Below are 14891 nucleotides of genomic sequence, written 5' to 3' on the forward strand. Positions count from 1 at the left end.
CATGAACTACTGACTTAAACATCGTATGCCCCACATTACCTAAAACAATCTGATCACCTAGAAATGGCGACAGATTTGCCACTATTCTAGTCCCATGGCACACTGAACGTCTCGACTCCATTTCCATTTCCACACTCGGCATCTTTGAATCAGAATCAACAAGACCAGAAACCTTCGAATAGGAAGATGAAGACGCAAAAGCTAAAATGTTACCCACCTCTTCATGACTAGCACCCAATTCTGCACTAGATAGTGGAACCACCGCAAAGCTTGCATCAAGGGCACATACCTGCTTCTCCAGGGAAATATTTGACAGAAAAGAAAGCCTTGCCATGTCGAGTGACAATCGTTGCATACAACTCAAGTCACTCCAAGATTAAGAACTCATCACAACCATCGACATCATGTTGAAACAATCCACACAAAGAGCAAAAACCCTTGATTTTCTCAAAGCCAAAGAGATATACAGCTTCAAAGTCTCTGACGCCTCAAACAACATCCAACTCTGAACTCGGTCACGAACTTCAAATTTGATTTTGATGTGTTGCTCTTCATCCTTCCGATTTAGCACTGGGAAATCCAAGTTCTCCACCTTCCCTAAAGAGTCACCGATACAATAAAACACCTATTTATATCTTAGATTGGCTGAAAGACCATGAACGGGGACCCAAGTCATCAACTTGAACAATGGAACCTCCTCAACGGGCGCAGTCCCGCCATACCAAGGGTCATTAGGAAACACTCGTACCCATTCCACTGTCCTATCAAATTGAAAAAGGTACCGCTCTCTGACATCATGGATAGAGAGACATGATGTAAATGTCATATGATCACCATCATGCCCTAAGTCCAGGAAATTTGGGTCCAAGAAGGCGACCCACAAGATAGGAGTGACGACTAAGCGCCGCTGCTTGCCCCATCGAACTGAGAACTGCACGGGCTGGACCTGATGAATGAGAGGAGGAACCATGAGCAAGGGATTGATCAGCCATGTCGATGTTTTGGAAATTTTTTTTGATCTTCTTTGAAACCTTAACGGATAGGGTAGAGAGAAAAAGACGATAATTTTTTTTATTGATTTTTTTCCACATATATTAAGTTTTATAACACAACCAAAACCAATTAGACGTGGATAAGTTTTCAGCAACAAATGAGAATGTTTAAGAAAACATAACCCATCAACCTTATCGTAATGAATTTTATAAGCAAGAGGGGCGTACATTGTAGAATTTACATATTCGTTGAAGAAAATAATGAAACACCTGATAAAGCAAAGTAAACATACATTCAGTAGCAAGTTGTACATAATTTGTTGTATACATATACCACAATCCTCAGATCGCTGTAAAATTTAATGAAGAAATAGTAGATACCGGGTTCGTAACAGTTTAATCTATCGCTGCCAGTTGTCCAGACCGCATAGCTTCCAGCAGTTGGCAGTGAAAAAACAAAGTTAGAGAGATAATTGTTTAATGTCTAGGTGTACCTCTTAGCCTGACATGAGCTTGTATATATACAGGTAGAATTACAAGTGTTCCTAAATAGGGATTACATCAGATAGATATTGACAAATACAATTAGAGTAGAACACAGAGACTAGTCTGAAACGATATTACGATGCCTAGTTCTACTAGATGAAGTATTGTTGATGAATTCTATTTGATAAGGACACCCATACTACTACTTTGGTTTATCATTCCCCCGCAAGCTAAGTGGTCTGGGAAGAACATGAAGCTTGTTAACTAGAAAATGAAAATGTGTAGAAGACAAGCCTTTTGTGAAAATGTCTGCAACTTGATCAGCAATAACCTGAAGCTCCTTCCGAATCACTTTCTCTCAGACATAATGGTAATCGACTTCGACATGCTTGGTGCGAGCATGGAAAACAGGATTAGAGGCCATGGCAATAGTGGACATGTTATCGCACCAGATTGTAAGAGTGTGAAGAAATACACTCAAGTCACGAAACATGGAACGAAGCCACGAAAGCTCAGCAGCTGTAAAGGCAAGAGATGAGTTTTAGAACTCCAAGAGATGAGATTAGGTCCTAAGTAGACACAATATCCTACAGTAGATTGTCGATTATCAGGGTCACCAGCATAATCAGCATCAGAATAAGCACTAACATACATGGAACCAGGTTGATACTTAGACCATAATCAATAGAAAACTTGAGATAACGAAAAATGCGTTTAACAACAATCCAATGAGTGGGTGTAGGAGCATGCATGAACCTACAAACTTGATTGACTGCATAAGAGATGTCCAGCCGAGTTAGAGTGAGGTACTGCAGGGCACCGACGACGCTTCGATATTCAGTGGGATCAGTTAATTTGTCTCCTGAGTGTAAGCTTAATTTCTTACCAAAAGCAGCCAGAGTAGACCATGGATTGGCCTCAAGCATCTTAGTCCGAGTAAGAAGATCAAAAATGTACTTTTTTTGAGTAAGATAGAGAGCGGGACCATCATAAGAAGCTTCAATGCCAAGGAAATAATGAATATTACCAAGATCTTTCATCGAAAACACTATTCCCAAATCCGAAATAAGTTGAGTGAGATGAGCTGAGCTGTTACCAGTGATGAGAATGTCATCAACATAGATAAGGAGAATGAGGAACACACCATTGGCAGCATTTGTAAACATGGAGTAATCAGAAAAGGATTCCTTGAACCCCAAGCTTTCTAAGTAGTCAGTAAAACACTGAAACCATGCCCTCGGAGCCTGCTTTAAACCAGAGAGAGAACATTTGAGCTTGCAAACATGATGAGGGAACTCAGAGTTAACAAAACCAGCTGGTTTCTTCATGTAAACGTCTTCAGTGAGATGACCATGCAAGAAAGCATTATGAACATCAAGCTGCTGCACTAGCGAATTATTTGAGACAGCAAGAGCGAGAACAAGACGAATGGTAGAATGTTTAACAACAGGATAAATGTTTCCGCAAATTCCAAGCCTTCTTGTTGATGAAAACCATTTGCTACTAAACGTGCTCTGTAACGTTCAACACTACCATCTTCCTTTCATTTAACTTTGAATATCCATTTGCAAGGAAGAACATTCATTGAAGCTGTGGAGGGTACTAATTCCCAAGTGTCATTTTTCACAAGTGCAGTGAGTTCTTCATGCATAACTTGGCACCAATTGGGATCTTTGACAACTTTACTATAACATGTAGGCTCAAAAATATCAGTAGGTACATAGGCAAGCATAGCATATTTCAGATTTGGCTTAACAATACCATCCTTCAACTGAGTTTGCATATTATGAGAGGGTTCTTGAGAATGTACCTGACGAGAGACATGTGCACTATCCACAGAAGTATCAAGCAACGTGGTTGAACTAGAGGACGTAGATGACTGTGGAGTAGTGGGAGTGTGTGTTGTGTGGGATAGTGAAGGGTGGAGGCATGAAGAAAGAGATGGAGATGCATGATGCATTGGAGTCGGGACATCAGTGATAGTTATAAAATAAAGTGAAGAAGAGGAAGAGGAAGAGGAAGGAGACATACCTGGAGGGGATGTGAGATTGGCCTGGCTAAAAGGGAACGTACTCTCATCGAAGAGAACATGGCGAGATAAGTAAACCTTTTGTTTCTTGAGATCAAGAAATCTATAACCTTGATGGTTTAGTGAATACCCTAGGAAAACACATTGCTTAGATCGCGGCTGTAGCTTGTTGTTATTGTAGGGTCGAAAAGATAGGGGTAGCATGCACATCCAAACTTGCGGAGGAAGTTATACTTAGGGTTTTTGTGAAAAAAGAAGAGTGTATGGTGTTTGATTCTTTAGAAGAGGAGAAGGAAGTCGATTGATGATATATAGAGCTGTGTTACATGCTTCCACCCAATATGTGGGAGGCATATGTGCATGAACAAGAAGAGTGAGAGTTGTGTCGACGATGTGTCGATGTTTACACTCAACGAGTCTATTTTGCTCAGGATGCTTAGGGCAGGCAAAACGATGATGAATGCCATGAGAGGATAAATAAATCTTGAAGGCATGGGGCATATACTCACTATCCTCATCACTCTGGAACTGTTTAATGGAAGAAGAAAATTGTTTTTCAACATACGTATGGAAATGCTTGAAAATGGAGAGTGTGTCACTCTTGTGTTTCATGGGAAACAACCAAGAGTAACGAGAATAATCATCGACAAATAAGACATAGTAACGAAAACCTTGACATAATACGTTGAACATGACCACACGTCGGAATGAATTAAATCCAAAGGTTTATTTGCTATTGAATTAGAAAGTACAAAGGGAAACTTGGTGATCTTGCCTAAAGGACAAGATGAACAAAGGAAAGAGACCTACTGCCGGCAACAGGCACGGCTTTATTAGATAAAACTTGAAACAAAGTCCTAGAAGAAGTATGACCAAGCTTGGAATGCCAAACTTGAGCAGAAACCTTGGCACCTACAAAAGCTAAGTGCTTGAAGACCTAGACCTTGTTGTTGGAAGAGACGCAGAGGGTAAAGGCCATTCTCACTTGGTCCTCTAGAGAGGATCTTCCCCGTCCGGATGTCCTTAATAATAAAACATTCAGGAAAGATTAGAAGATAGCAATTATTATCAGAAGTAAATCGATGAATAGATAGAAGATTAAAAGAAGCACTAGGACAATATAAAATATCTGATAATGTGAACTTGTGTGTGGAAGAAGAGAGAGTATTGGAACCAATGTGTGAAATTGAAATAGCATTACCTATGCCACCAACCCTGTCATTGCATGGATACTCCCGAGACTGTTGCAGGTTCCTAACGTCAGGAGTAATGTGTATTGGCACAACTATCAAGTAACCAAGTTGAGTCAGAAGGACTGGATGTGGAGCTAGACATGGCACTGAGTCTCCGGGAAGGCACACGACTTTCATATGATAATTTGAGACGATTAAAGCAGTCTAGAGCAATGTGACCAACGCGATTACAGATCTGACAAGTAGGTCGGGAAGAGTTATTGTTGTTGAACGAAGTTGGCGCAGGACCAAGCACGGAGGTACCCTTTCCGCGGTTGGCATTGTTTCCTCTCCCAAAGTTCTGATTGTTGTTGAGGAAATTATTGTTGCGTGGAGGATAAGAAAATGAAGAGCCACGTCCACGGCCTCGTCCATGTTGATTGTTGTGACTTGGAATACAGTTGGGAGAAAAGAAACATCAAGTGCAGCTTGTTGATGATCTCTAAGTCGTTGCTCGGCAGAAAGCAACAAAGCTTTAAGGGAATCATATGTGATGGGAGTGTCTCTAGCTTGTGCAGAAGCAACAGTATGTTCATAAAGCAGACCAACATTATTCATGATGATGGCCACCAGATCCTGGTCATTCATTGGACTTACAGCAAGAGCAAGATTATCCGCAAGAGAATTAATACGATCCAAGAAATCAAAGATGGACAAATTACCCCTCATAATACGAAGAAGCTATCCTTGGAGTTGAAGGATATGATTTTGAGATTGAAAAGCTGAGTTGGTTGATCTCGCAACAGTAGCAAGCACAGCAGGAGTAAGGGAGTTGTTAATCCAGCCAAGAACCATATGATCATTAGCAAGCCAATGATCTTAAGCAGGGTTGATCTCAGTGGTGAGATTTCCTTCAGCATCTGTTTTGAAGCAAGGAGGACATGACAACGTGCCGTCAACATGTCCCATAAGGTGACGACTCTTGATTAGAGGGTGAATTTGAGCAAGTCAGAGTGGATAATTCGTTCGATCTAATTTGATTGACAAGAATGATGACACAGTTGGTGTCAGAGGATCAAATGGAGCAGGGCGGGGGGGTTGCTCGGACAATATCTTTGACCTCGCTGGAGGAAGGGATACCAATGTGAGGAGGAGTAGGACAAGGAGGTAGATCAGCCATTGAAGAAGGATCGGAAAAAAAATGGTCTTTAGACGAAGGCTCTTGATACCATGAAAGAACAAAGTTAGAGAGAGAATTGTTGAATGTCTAGGCATACCTCTTAGTCTGACATGAGCTTGTATATATACATGTAGAATTACAAGTGTTCCCAAATAGGGATTACATCAGATAGATATTGACAAATACAATTAGAGTAGAACACAGAGACTAGTCTGAAACGATACTACGATGCCTAGTTCTACTAGATAAGTATTGTTGCTAAATTTTATTTGATAAGGACACGTATACTGCTGCTTTAGTTTATCAGGAAGTTCTCATACACATCAATATTAGGTGCTCCAACTACATTGTTTTCGGCAGGTTTATAATTGAAAACTGAAAAAAGAAATCAAATTTAAATTAGATTTGTTTACAACTTTACATAGCTAATGAAACAAGTCCATTGGTGAATAGTAAACTACCAGCAAGTGGAATTACACAAATTTCTTTGTCCCTTTTGATAATTTTTTTTAAGAAAATAGTTTCTATTAAACAAGGACTAGAAGGCTACATACATCATGGATTATATTGCTCTATGACATCAAACGGTGATCTAAGATCACTCGGTACAATGTAATCTATGACACGTAACTCTTATTATAAAATGAGCATAAATAAAACTACAACTACTAGAGGATAAAACAAGCGTTCCAATAAAACCCCTATAGAAGATATTACACCTTGCTTAGAGACCTCAACTGGTGTATGACACATAATATCCAGAGTAAGATGGAATGATTTATCAGTTGAATAGTTGGAGCAAATGTATGCAACCATCCATTTGCCCGTAGATCACTAGGAATGGGTGCAAACCTATAGATTGGGTTAAAAAAAACCCATAACTTGGGTGAAAATCCCTTAGACACAAAAAGACTTAACCCAGTGAGGGCCCAACCAACTTAACGAAGGGTAGGCCATAAGGCCTCATAACCAGATTTGATACCCCATCGGAGTTTGACACCGCCGCACCTCCGCCTCTTCCTTCCATCGTCGGCCGATCACAACTACTCTAGATCACATTCTCACGCATCTGCAATTGCATCTTGCTCTTCATCCTACCGTCATCAAGCTTTGACACTGCAATCCGACCACTAAAAAATCAAACACTCACAACCGCCGGCAATACCTAGTTGACCCTCCACAACTGATCCACCACCGTTATCCCACTAACCCAATTCATCAACATCCCATCTGGCAGCTCGACTCAGATGACATCGATGAGTTCGGAGAACCCATCTAGACCAAGAGACGCTGCCGGACGAGAAGATCTCGTAGTGAAGGAACCGCCGTTGTAGGTGAGGTTGAGAGAGGTTTTTCTTCTTCTTTCATATAAGTGATACAACTAAAAGAAAGAAAAGAGAATTCCAGTGCCAGGATACAGAAGTCAATGCTATTACCATACGTACAGTTACAATATCCATCATTAAAGAATATAGAAGTCATTTGCTCATATATGTTTATGGTTTCTTTTAGAAGTGCCTCTGGCTAGCTTGCTCATATATATAAATAGGACAAAATATTTGTTACGTCTTATATTTTAATTCTAAAAACAGTTGTGTCCATGTGTTTTCTATTTAAACTGGTACATCTCTAATCTCTCATTTATCAACACTTTAGTATATTGAAAAAATATATGGACACAATTGTTTTATGGATTAAAGTATAAGAAGTAACAAGTATTTTGTCCATATAACTATAAGTGCGTGAAAAAATAATTGTATAAATTACATGTATATATGGATATACAAAAATGATATCGACATTAATTAGAACTGCTGGTAACCAAATCAAATGTACATACAAACAGGTGCAAATTTTCCAAAAAAAATAGATACATGACATGTTCAGTTGTAGGTTTCAGCCTAATAGAAACCAATGAAATCGTCCTCTAACTATTTCATACGTGCATGACTAGCTAGCTTGTTCTACAGATTATAATGTTATCAAAGCTATACCGATCAACACATGATCGATCAATTGGATAAGTAAAATTTGTGAAAGTCCTAATTAAGAATAAATGAATTGCAAAGGTATACCCTAATGAATTGCAAAGGTATACCCTAAAGAATTTTTTACTACTGTGAAAGAAAAAGGCAAAAATAAAATCTCACTACGTTAACCAAACTACAATGGCTAAATACTGTATCACTTAATTTAGCAATATCGATCCATCTACTTTTTATCATCAGAGGTCGTGAGTTTACCTAAACTAGTTGTACGTGTGTCTTAGCTCTTTGTTCAATCAGAAAAAAAAAACTGCAATGTAAAATGAATGCAGGAAAGAATAGGCACCTAAAGCATCTCCAACAAAAAAAGCTTTGTCAGCCATCCAAGCATTGTAATCAACTCCAGAACTCCAACCCTCGACATAACTAGCATCATAAAGTCTTGCCTCCATTCTCGGGAATGTAGAAACAAGGCAATCACAGCAAGAGCAGCAATGATTATTCTTGCCATGTTAATAATATACATGCAAGAGGCTAATTCTCGTCCGAAGAAAAAAATTAAAACTGATCGACTTGTTTGTAGAGAACTAGAGATTGTTAGCTTGATAATTTACAATCCTAATCGTACGTACACTCGTATATGTAGTAGTCTTGTGGCCGCAAAGAAGGTAAGAGATGCTTTTGATCACATTAATCATATGTACAAGGTTGGATAGTTCTTTGGTAACAATGTTGCCATCTTAATTAGTTGTCTTGATAAATTGTGAACTACAAGAATTTTTAGATCGAGTTGTACCTTTATATACTGTACGTAATTGATACTGAACTTACTTTTTAACTTAATCTTTGTAGCGAACTAGCGATACGTACATGAAGATATACATATATATGTATATTGTACATATCATAAATCTTTTTACACCAAATTTGTTTTGTTGATATGGCTGGCGAAGATCTATTCATTTTAGTTAATATAGATAGTGCTAGAATTTGTTTTAATATATCTTTCTTCATTGACTAAGTAGGAAGACCCTTTTAGCTAGTAGTTGAGAGGGTAGGAGCACAACAACGTCAATGGAGAAGATCGACGACCTGGTGGCATGGCGTGGGAAAACTGGACTTAAATGTACACTTTGAATCTTTTATTTCATAGGATCCCTTTCTAATAAAGACTAGGTTGTTAAGGACCATCTATGGGACTTTTATGAACAGCTCCCATTTTAAAAAACAAGAGAAACTTGCATCCACCCAATTAATTCCCAAATTAATCATGTTACTGCCAAGAGATTTTCTCCCGCCGCTCCATATCTTCTCCCGCTGAAATCCTCTCAAATTTCCCGCGCCATGGAAACATCTTTCCATAAATCAGAAATTTATCTACACTCTCACTCTCTCATGTTCCAAGCATCCTCCTCCACGTAACTCATTATGAATCTCCTTTATCTATATAATTTTTTTTTGTAAAACTGGCATCTTTTGGCTATGTATCTTTCATTCTTTCTCTTACAACTTGAATTGCTTAATTTAGTTTGTGTAATCCGAGTTATGTTTGAAAAGTATTTAATTGACATTTAGAATTTGCAATTTGACTATTATTAGGACTTTGAAGCACTTGTTGTATGTATGGATTAGATTGTTGAATATATGGGTTACTGGGTTAGTGATATTGGCCAAGCCTTTTATATGCTATTCACAGTAATATTTCATATTGCTTAAATATCCATGTCTTTGAGTAGCCTGATCAACTTGATGTAGATATTCCTCCTTTTCTTTTTCAACTTACATCTAAATTTATTTCAATTCTCTTGAACAAAATTTGTTGTATAGGTGAAAGGGATGAGGACACTGGATGTGGAAATCCTTATTATGGGTTCATGGATGGTGTTAATGAAATGTGTCTAGTTGTGTTTACACTCCTGAAATAGCAGAGTGTTGGTCAAATCTTTGATTCCTTGAAGAAGCATATGATATCTATAATAACTATGCAAGATTGGGAGGTTTTGGCATTCGACGTCATTCAGGGAAAAAACACAGATGTTCAAATGACATTACTAGAAAAGGGTTTGTGTGTTACCAACATGGAAAGTTTGAGAAAAAGGGGGATGGTAAAGGTATAAGATGCAAAGGGGTTGTACGATGTGGATGTGAGGCCAAAATTGCAGTTTTCAGGTTGGGCAGAGTACAATGTACATAGTCTCTTGGTTGGTAGAGGAGCACAACCATCTCTTGTCACTCCCTGAAGAAGTACATATGTTGACATCACATCAGAAGGTTTCTGAAGCCAAAAAATTGTTGGTTGATCAACTTTCTTTGGTTAATGTACCCACCTACAAGCATTTTGGTATTCTGGAGGTTCAAGCAGGAGGTATACATAATGTTGGTTGTACAAAGAGGGACTTATATAACCATATAAGAGACATGCGGAGAGTGTACAAAGGTCATGATGCAAATATGGTGAATGAGCATTTTCTTTGTGAGAAATCAAAGAATGACTTGTTTTTTTTTAAAGATGGAAGCAGGTGATGGTGATAGGCTTAAGCACTGCTTCTGGGCTGATGCAAGATCAATAAGGTCCTATAAGCTTTATGGTGATGCTATTGTGTTTGACACTACATACAACACTAACCGGTATGGTATGATCTTCGCGCCAATATTAGGGGTTAATAACTATGATCAAACCATTGTGTTCGGTTGTGGTTTCTTGAGCAGGGAGACTATTGAGTCTTTCGTTTGGTTGTTAGAGTAGTTTAAAGAAGCAATGTAAGCTGATCCACTAAAAAGTTTCATTACGATCAAGATCCTACAATGGCAAATGCCATTTCTCAAGTTTTTCCTAGTACATTTCATGGGCTTTGTATTTGGCATATTATGAATAAGTTCTCTGAAAATATAGGTGCTTGTGCTTATAAGAAGGCTCTCAGTGAATTTGACAAGTGTGTATGAGATTTAGACACCAAGGAAGAGTTTGATGCACGATGGATGTAGGTGATTGATAAAGGTAAGCTTCATAACAATGATTGGTTCTCTTCACTCTATGACTTGCGTTCAAGATGAGTTTCAACATAGGTGAAACATGTATTCTCAACAGGGATGTCAGCTAGCTCAAGGGCTAAAGGTGACCATGCATTTTTCAAAGGTTATGTTTCAAAAGATAATACATTGATGGATTTCATACTTCATTTTAATAGAGGGCTTGCTCACCAACGCCATGAAGAGTTAATTGCTAACCATGTTGATGTCAACCAGAAGCCTATATTCAAAACGCGAATGATGATGGAGAGGCAAATGGCTCGGATTTATACCACCAAAAATTTCAAGTAGTTTCAAATACAGTTATGGTTATCTTGGGCTTGTGTACTTGAATTCTCAAATGAAGATGATAGTTTATGTGTTTATAAGGTGACAGAAAAAAGAAAAGATGGATCTTTGAAGGTACGGGAGGTTACTGTTGATAAGCGCACTACTCAACCATTAATTCTCAACTTCTTCCCAAAACTTCAATTCACCTTCCCCAATATAATTTTCCTCTTTATGGTGCCTCCACGAGGCGATCACATCTCACTTTTCTTCTATCATGGTGTTATTTAACTTCATCACGTCTGCAATGAAATCTAACAATGAGCATAATAACACCAATCCAGGAGAACCACGACCCGAACATCCCTGATCAAACACAAAACAAGATGTTCTGCAGAACAAGATCTTTAAGGGATAAGGCGAATTTAGAAACGAACTTCACTATTCAACCAAATTCCAATAGGTCATAACTGCATTTACTTATATAACACACATTGAGTGCAAAGATGTACAACCTTAACATAGGCACATGGCAAGAATAGGGTAATATTACATGTAGTTGCCAAAAATTTGATTTTGTGGGAATCTTGTGCAGACATGTATTGGCATATATGAATTGAAAACAGATTAAGTGTTTACCAGATCATTACATTTTTAAAAGGTGGACAAGAACACCTAATTCAGATATGATACATGAAGATCATGATAGGAATATAAGTGATTTTGGTGATGATTCGTTGTTAATGAGCCAAACAATATTATCCAAACTGCTTCTGAGTTAATTGATGGTGCCTTAGTTTCTAAAGAGGCATGTCAACTCTTGAAAGAGAATTTCGAAAGCATGAAGAAAAAGATAAAATTGTTGGTGGATGGTACTACCAATGTTAGAGGCAATGAGGAGAATGTTATCGGTGATTTTTGTGAAAGACTTGATGGCGATGTAATTGGTAATTTAGATGAAGGGACAAAGTAAAACGTCACTTGTTCTCAGCCACAACATTTTGGTGATCCACTTCCAATAAGGGCAAAGGGTTGTGGTAAAAGACTAAAAGGAGGAAAAGAGAAGACAATGGAGAAGAACAAAAAAAAATGCAGCATCTATAAACAGGTTGGACATACTAAACTAAAATCTCAAACTCGCAAGGGATCAAACTCTCAATAGGTTAGTAATTTGAATTGGGATAACCACTTCTACTTCCAACGAGGGCACTCAGTTGGAAGAACAAAATATTGTCACTTATGCGCGAGATAATGGAACTCGACATTGATGTTGTATATCAGATATTGCTTTCATCAGTGATCGTACTTAATTTGGTTCCAAGGTGGTAGCACCAAAGATTGCAGCTGCACCCCATAATGTTGCGATGCTTTAGAGCATCTCTGACAATATAGTTAAATCTTACGTGGAAAGCCCAATAGTTATAATTAATTATTGAAACACAACTCTAACAATAATCTTACGGTCTCCATGACCTCCTTTCGGTTAGTTAGTCTTACATCTTTGAATTTGTTCACGACTGTAGCAATGGAAAACTAAAGTTAGCCGCAGTTGGTAATATTAGATGAAGACTGGATAATAAGTTCCATAATGAAGTACACATTGAATGTCACACCGAGAGGAAATAAAAAAAACAACACGTTAGGTGATGTGGTGATGATATATGCATGTCAATCATATTTACTTAACTAGAATTAATGAAATATCTTATGATTTGAAAAAAAATTAGAACGAGAGACTCAATCAACTGTTACTTATACCCTAATATCTTATATTTATATATTCATTTAAAACTTTATTCTTGATAATAAGATGAGACAAACACTCAACCGACCGAAATTAAACACTCTAATGGCTCGATCATAACCTGATATAATTCTCCTAATTTCCATTTTCATCCCACATAAGTTCACCCCAATCCTCGAAAGGGAGCCAGTCTACAGCGTCACAATTTCACGGCCAAAGGTCAAAACAAATTTGTTTTTAAAAAGAAAAAGAAAATAGCAAGATATTTGCGAGTTCCCAGTTGCCACCTGTCCCAGGGGAAGCAACTGCACACTTTCCTTTCTAGTTTCCACATCAACGACAGCCATGTGAACCCCCTCCTTAAAATAACACACGTCCCCTTCTTCCCCATTCCTCAAAATTCAAATCACTACAAAACCCAGACCCAAAACCAAACCTTACTTACTAGACCACCTCGTCAGATCGGAGAGGGAGACCAATGGCGAATCTGCCGGCCATTATCCTCCTCCTCCTTCTCATCACCCTCACCGCCTCCTCCTCCTCTGCCGCACCCGCCCCTTCCCCCGTCACCAAGTACGTCAACCACACCGTGGGCGGGTCCATCGGGTGGTACTTCAACTCCACCTCCAACACTTCCTTCACCAACTACTCCTCCTGGGCTGCCTCCCAGACCTTCAACCTCGGCGACTATCTCAGTAATTTCTCTTCACATTTCCCCCAAATTTCGCTTTTCAATTTTTCTCTTCAATATATAATTTTCTTTGTATTATTTATTGAAGTTTTCAACACGGAGAATCAGACGGTGATTGATACCCAGAATGCGACGGCGTACCGTATCTGCACAGCTGACGACACGTCTGACGAGGGCACCTTCGTGTGGGGGGACAACTCTTTGGGGAAGAAGACGATTGTGGTGCCGTTGGTGACCGAGGGTGCCAACTACTACTTCTCCGGCAACGGCGACGGGGAACAATGCCAGCAAGGCATGGCGTTCGCTATCGAAGTCGGCCACGGCCTCGGCTTGCCTCCCATTCTCAACCAGCCTCCACCTCCGCCGTACACGCCGCCTCCGGCTTTTTCGCCGCCCGGATCCGTTGACGGAACTAATAGTGGATTCAGAACCGGCGCTGGTACAATGGGGTTATTAGTAACGTTTATGATGATTCTCATTGCGTGAGACTGTGAGAGGTTTTGGGGTACGATTGGTAATTCTGTTGTTGTATGCTAGATTTGTAATTGCTGTCACAAACCATGAAACCATGATCAGTTACCCAGATTTGATTCATTTAACGTTTTACAGATCCTTCTTTACCTTTAATTTGTTCTGGTCATTTGTAAATTACGTAACATTTGAATTAGCTACAAGCTTACAATGTCTAGAATTTGGAAAACCCTCTCAAATACTGAGAAAGAAATCTATCTGATAAAGAGATCCCATAAAATCACTAGTTGATGATGATGGCGTCTCCTTGCAAGCATGACCATAGCAAGTGGAAAGGAGCACTGAGTTTGAGAGTTAGAGCCACCCCAGAAAGGCAGAAACTAACTGCGAGCAATCGGAAGATAAATGGAAGCCAGCTGCAGATGGAGCTTTCGAACTCAATGTCGAACGGGCTTTCTTGCCATACCACACTAATGAGGAACTGGTCGATCGTGTTCTGCCATGATAGCACTGGAAAATTGGTAGCTGCTTTGCTCGTTCAGTTGCACACACTGCTTCACCGAAAACAGGAAGAGCTACTTGTTCGAGTTGGTTTGGAGTTTGGACCTTCTGTTTTCTTGAGACATTAAACACAGATTTAAATCACTTGTGCACTCGCTCTTGATCTCTAGTAGCTCACAGGCTTGCTAGCATACGTTTTGAATCGACAAAACTTCATGCTGCGCGCCTCGTTGATGTACTTGAACATGTTTATGAATACCTCAATTTTTGAGGTAGATTAATTCAAGTTCTTCCGTTGAACCACAAAAGTAGATTGATATGTGCATGCCGAGAATCTTTCTAT

At 39.1% G+C, this 14891-nt stretch overlaps 1 protein-coding gene across 1 annotated transcript; it reads left to right on the forward strand.

Annotated features, from left to right (window-relative positions):
* The first annotated feature begins 13273 nt into the window (after positions 1 to 13273).
* On the forward strand, positions 13274 to 14794 carry LOC126802511 (cucumber peeling cupredoxin-like). The gene is made up of 2 exons (XM_050530147.1): positions 13274 to 13580; positions 13665 to 14794. Exons 1-2 carry the CDS (start codon positions 13364 to 13366, stop codon positions 14060 to 14062), a joined length of 615 nt encoding a protein of 204 aa, XP_050386104.1. The 5' UTR covers positions 13274 to 13363; the 3' UTR covers positions 14063 to 14794.
* The last annotated feature ends 97 nt before the right edge of the window (positions 14795 to 14891 follow it).

This window comes from Argentina anserina, chromosome 7 (genome assembly GCF_933775445.1).
Source record: "Argentina anserina chromosome 7, drPotAnse1.1, whole genome shotgun sequence".
Classification (NCBI taxonomy): Eukaryota; Viridiplantae; Streptophyta; class Magnoliopsida; order Rosales; family Rosaceae; genus Argentina; species Argentina anserina.

Coding starts and splice junctions, on each gene's coding strand:
- LOC126802511 (XM_050530147.1), top strand. CDS start 13,364: ATGGCGAATCTGCCGGCCATTATCCTCCTCCTCCTTCTCATCACCCTC. Junction 13,581..13,664: donor CAACCTCGGCGACTATCTCA/GTAATTTCTCTT, acceptor TATTTATTGAAG/TTTTCAACACGGAGAATCAG.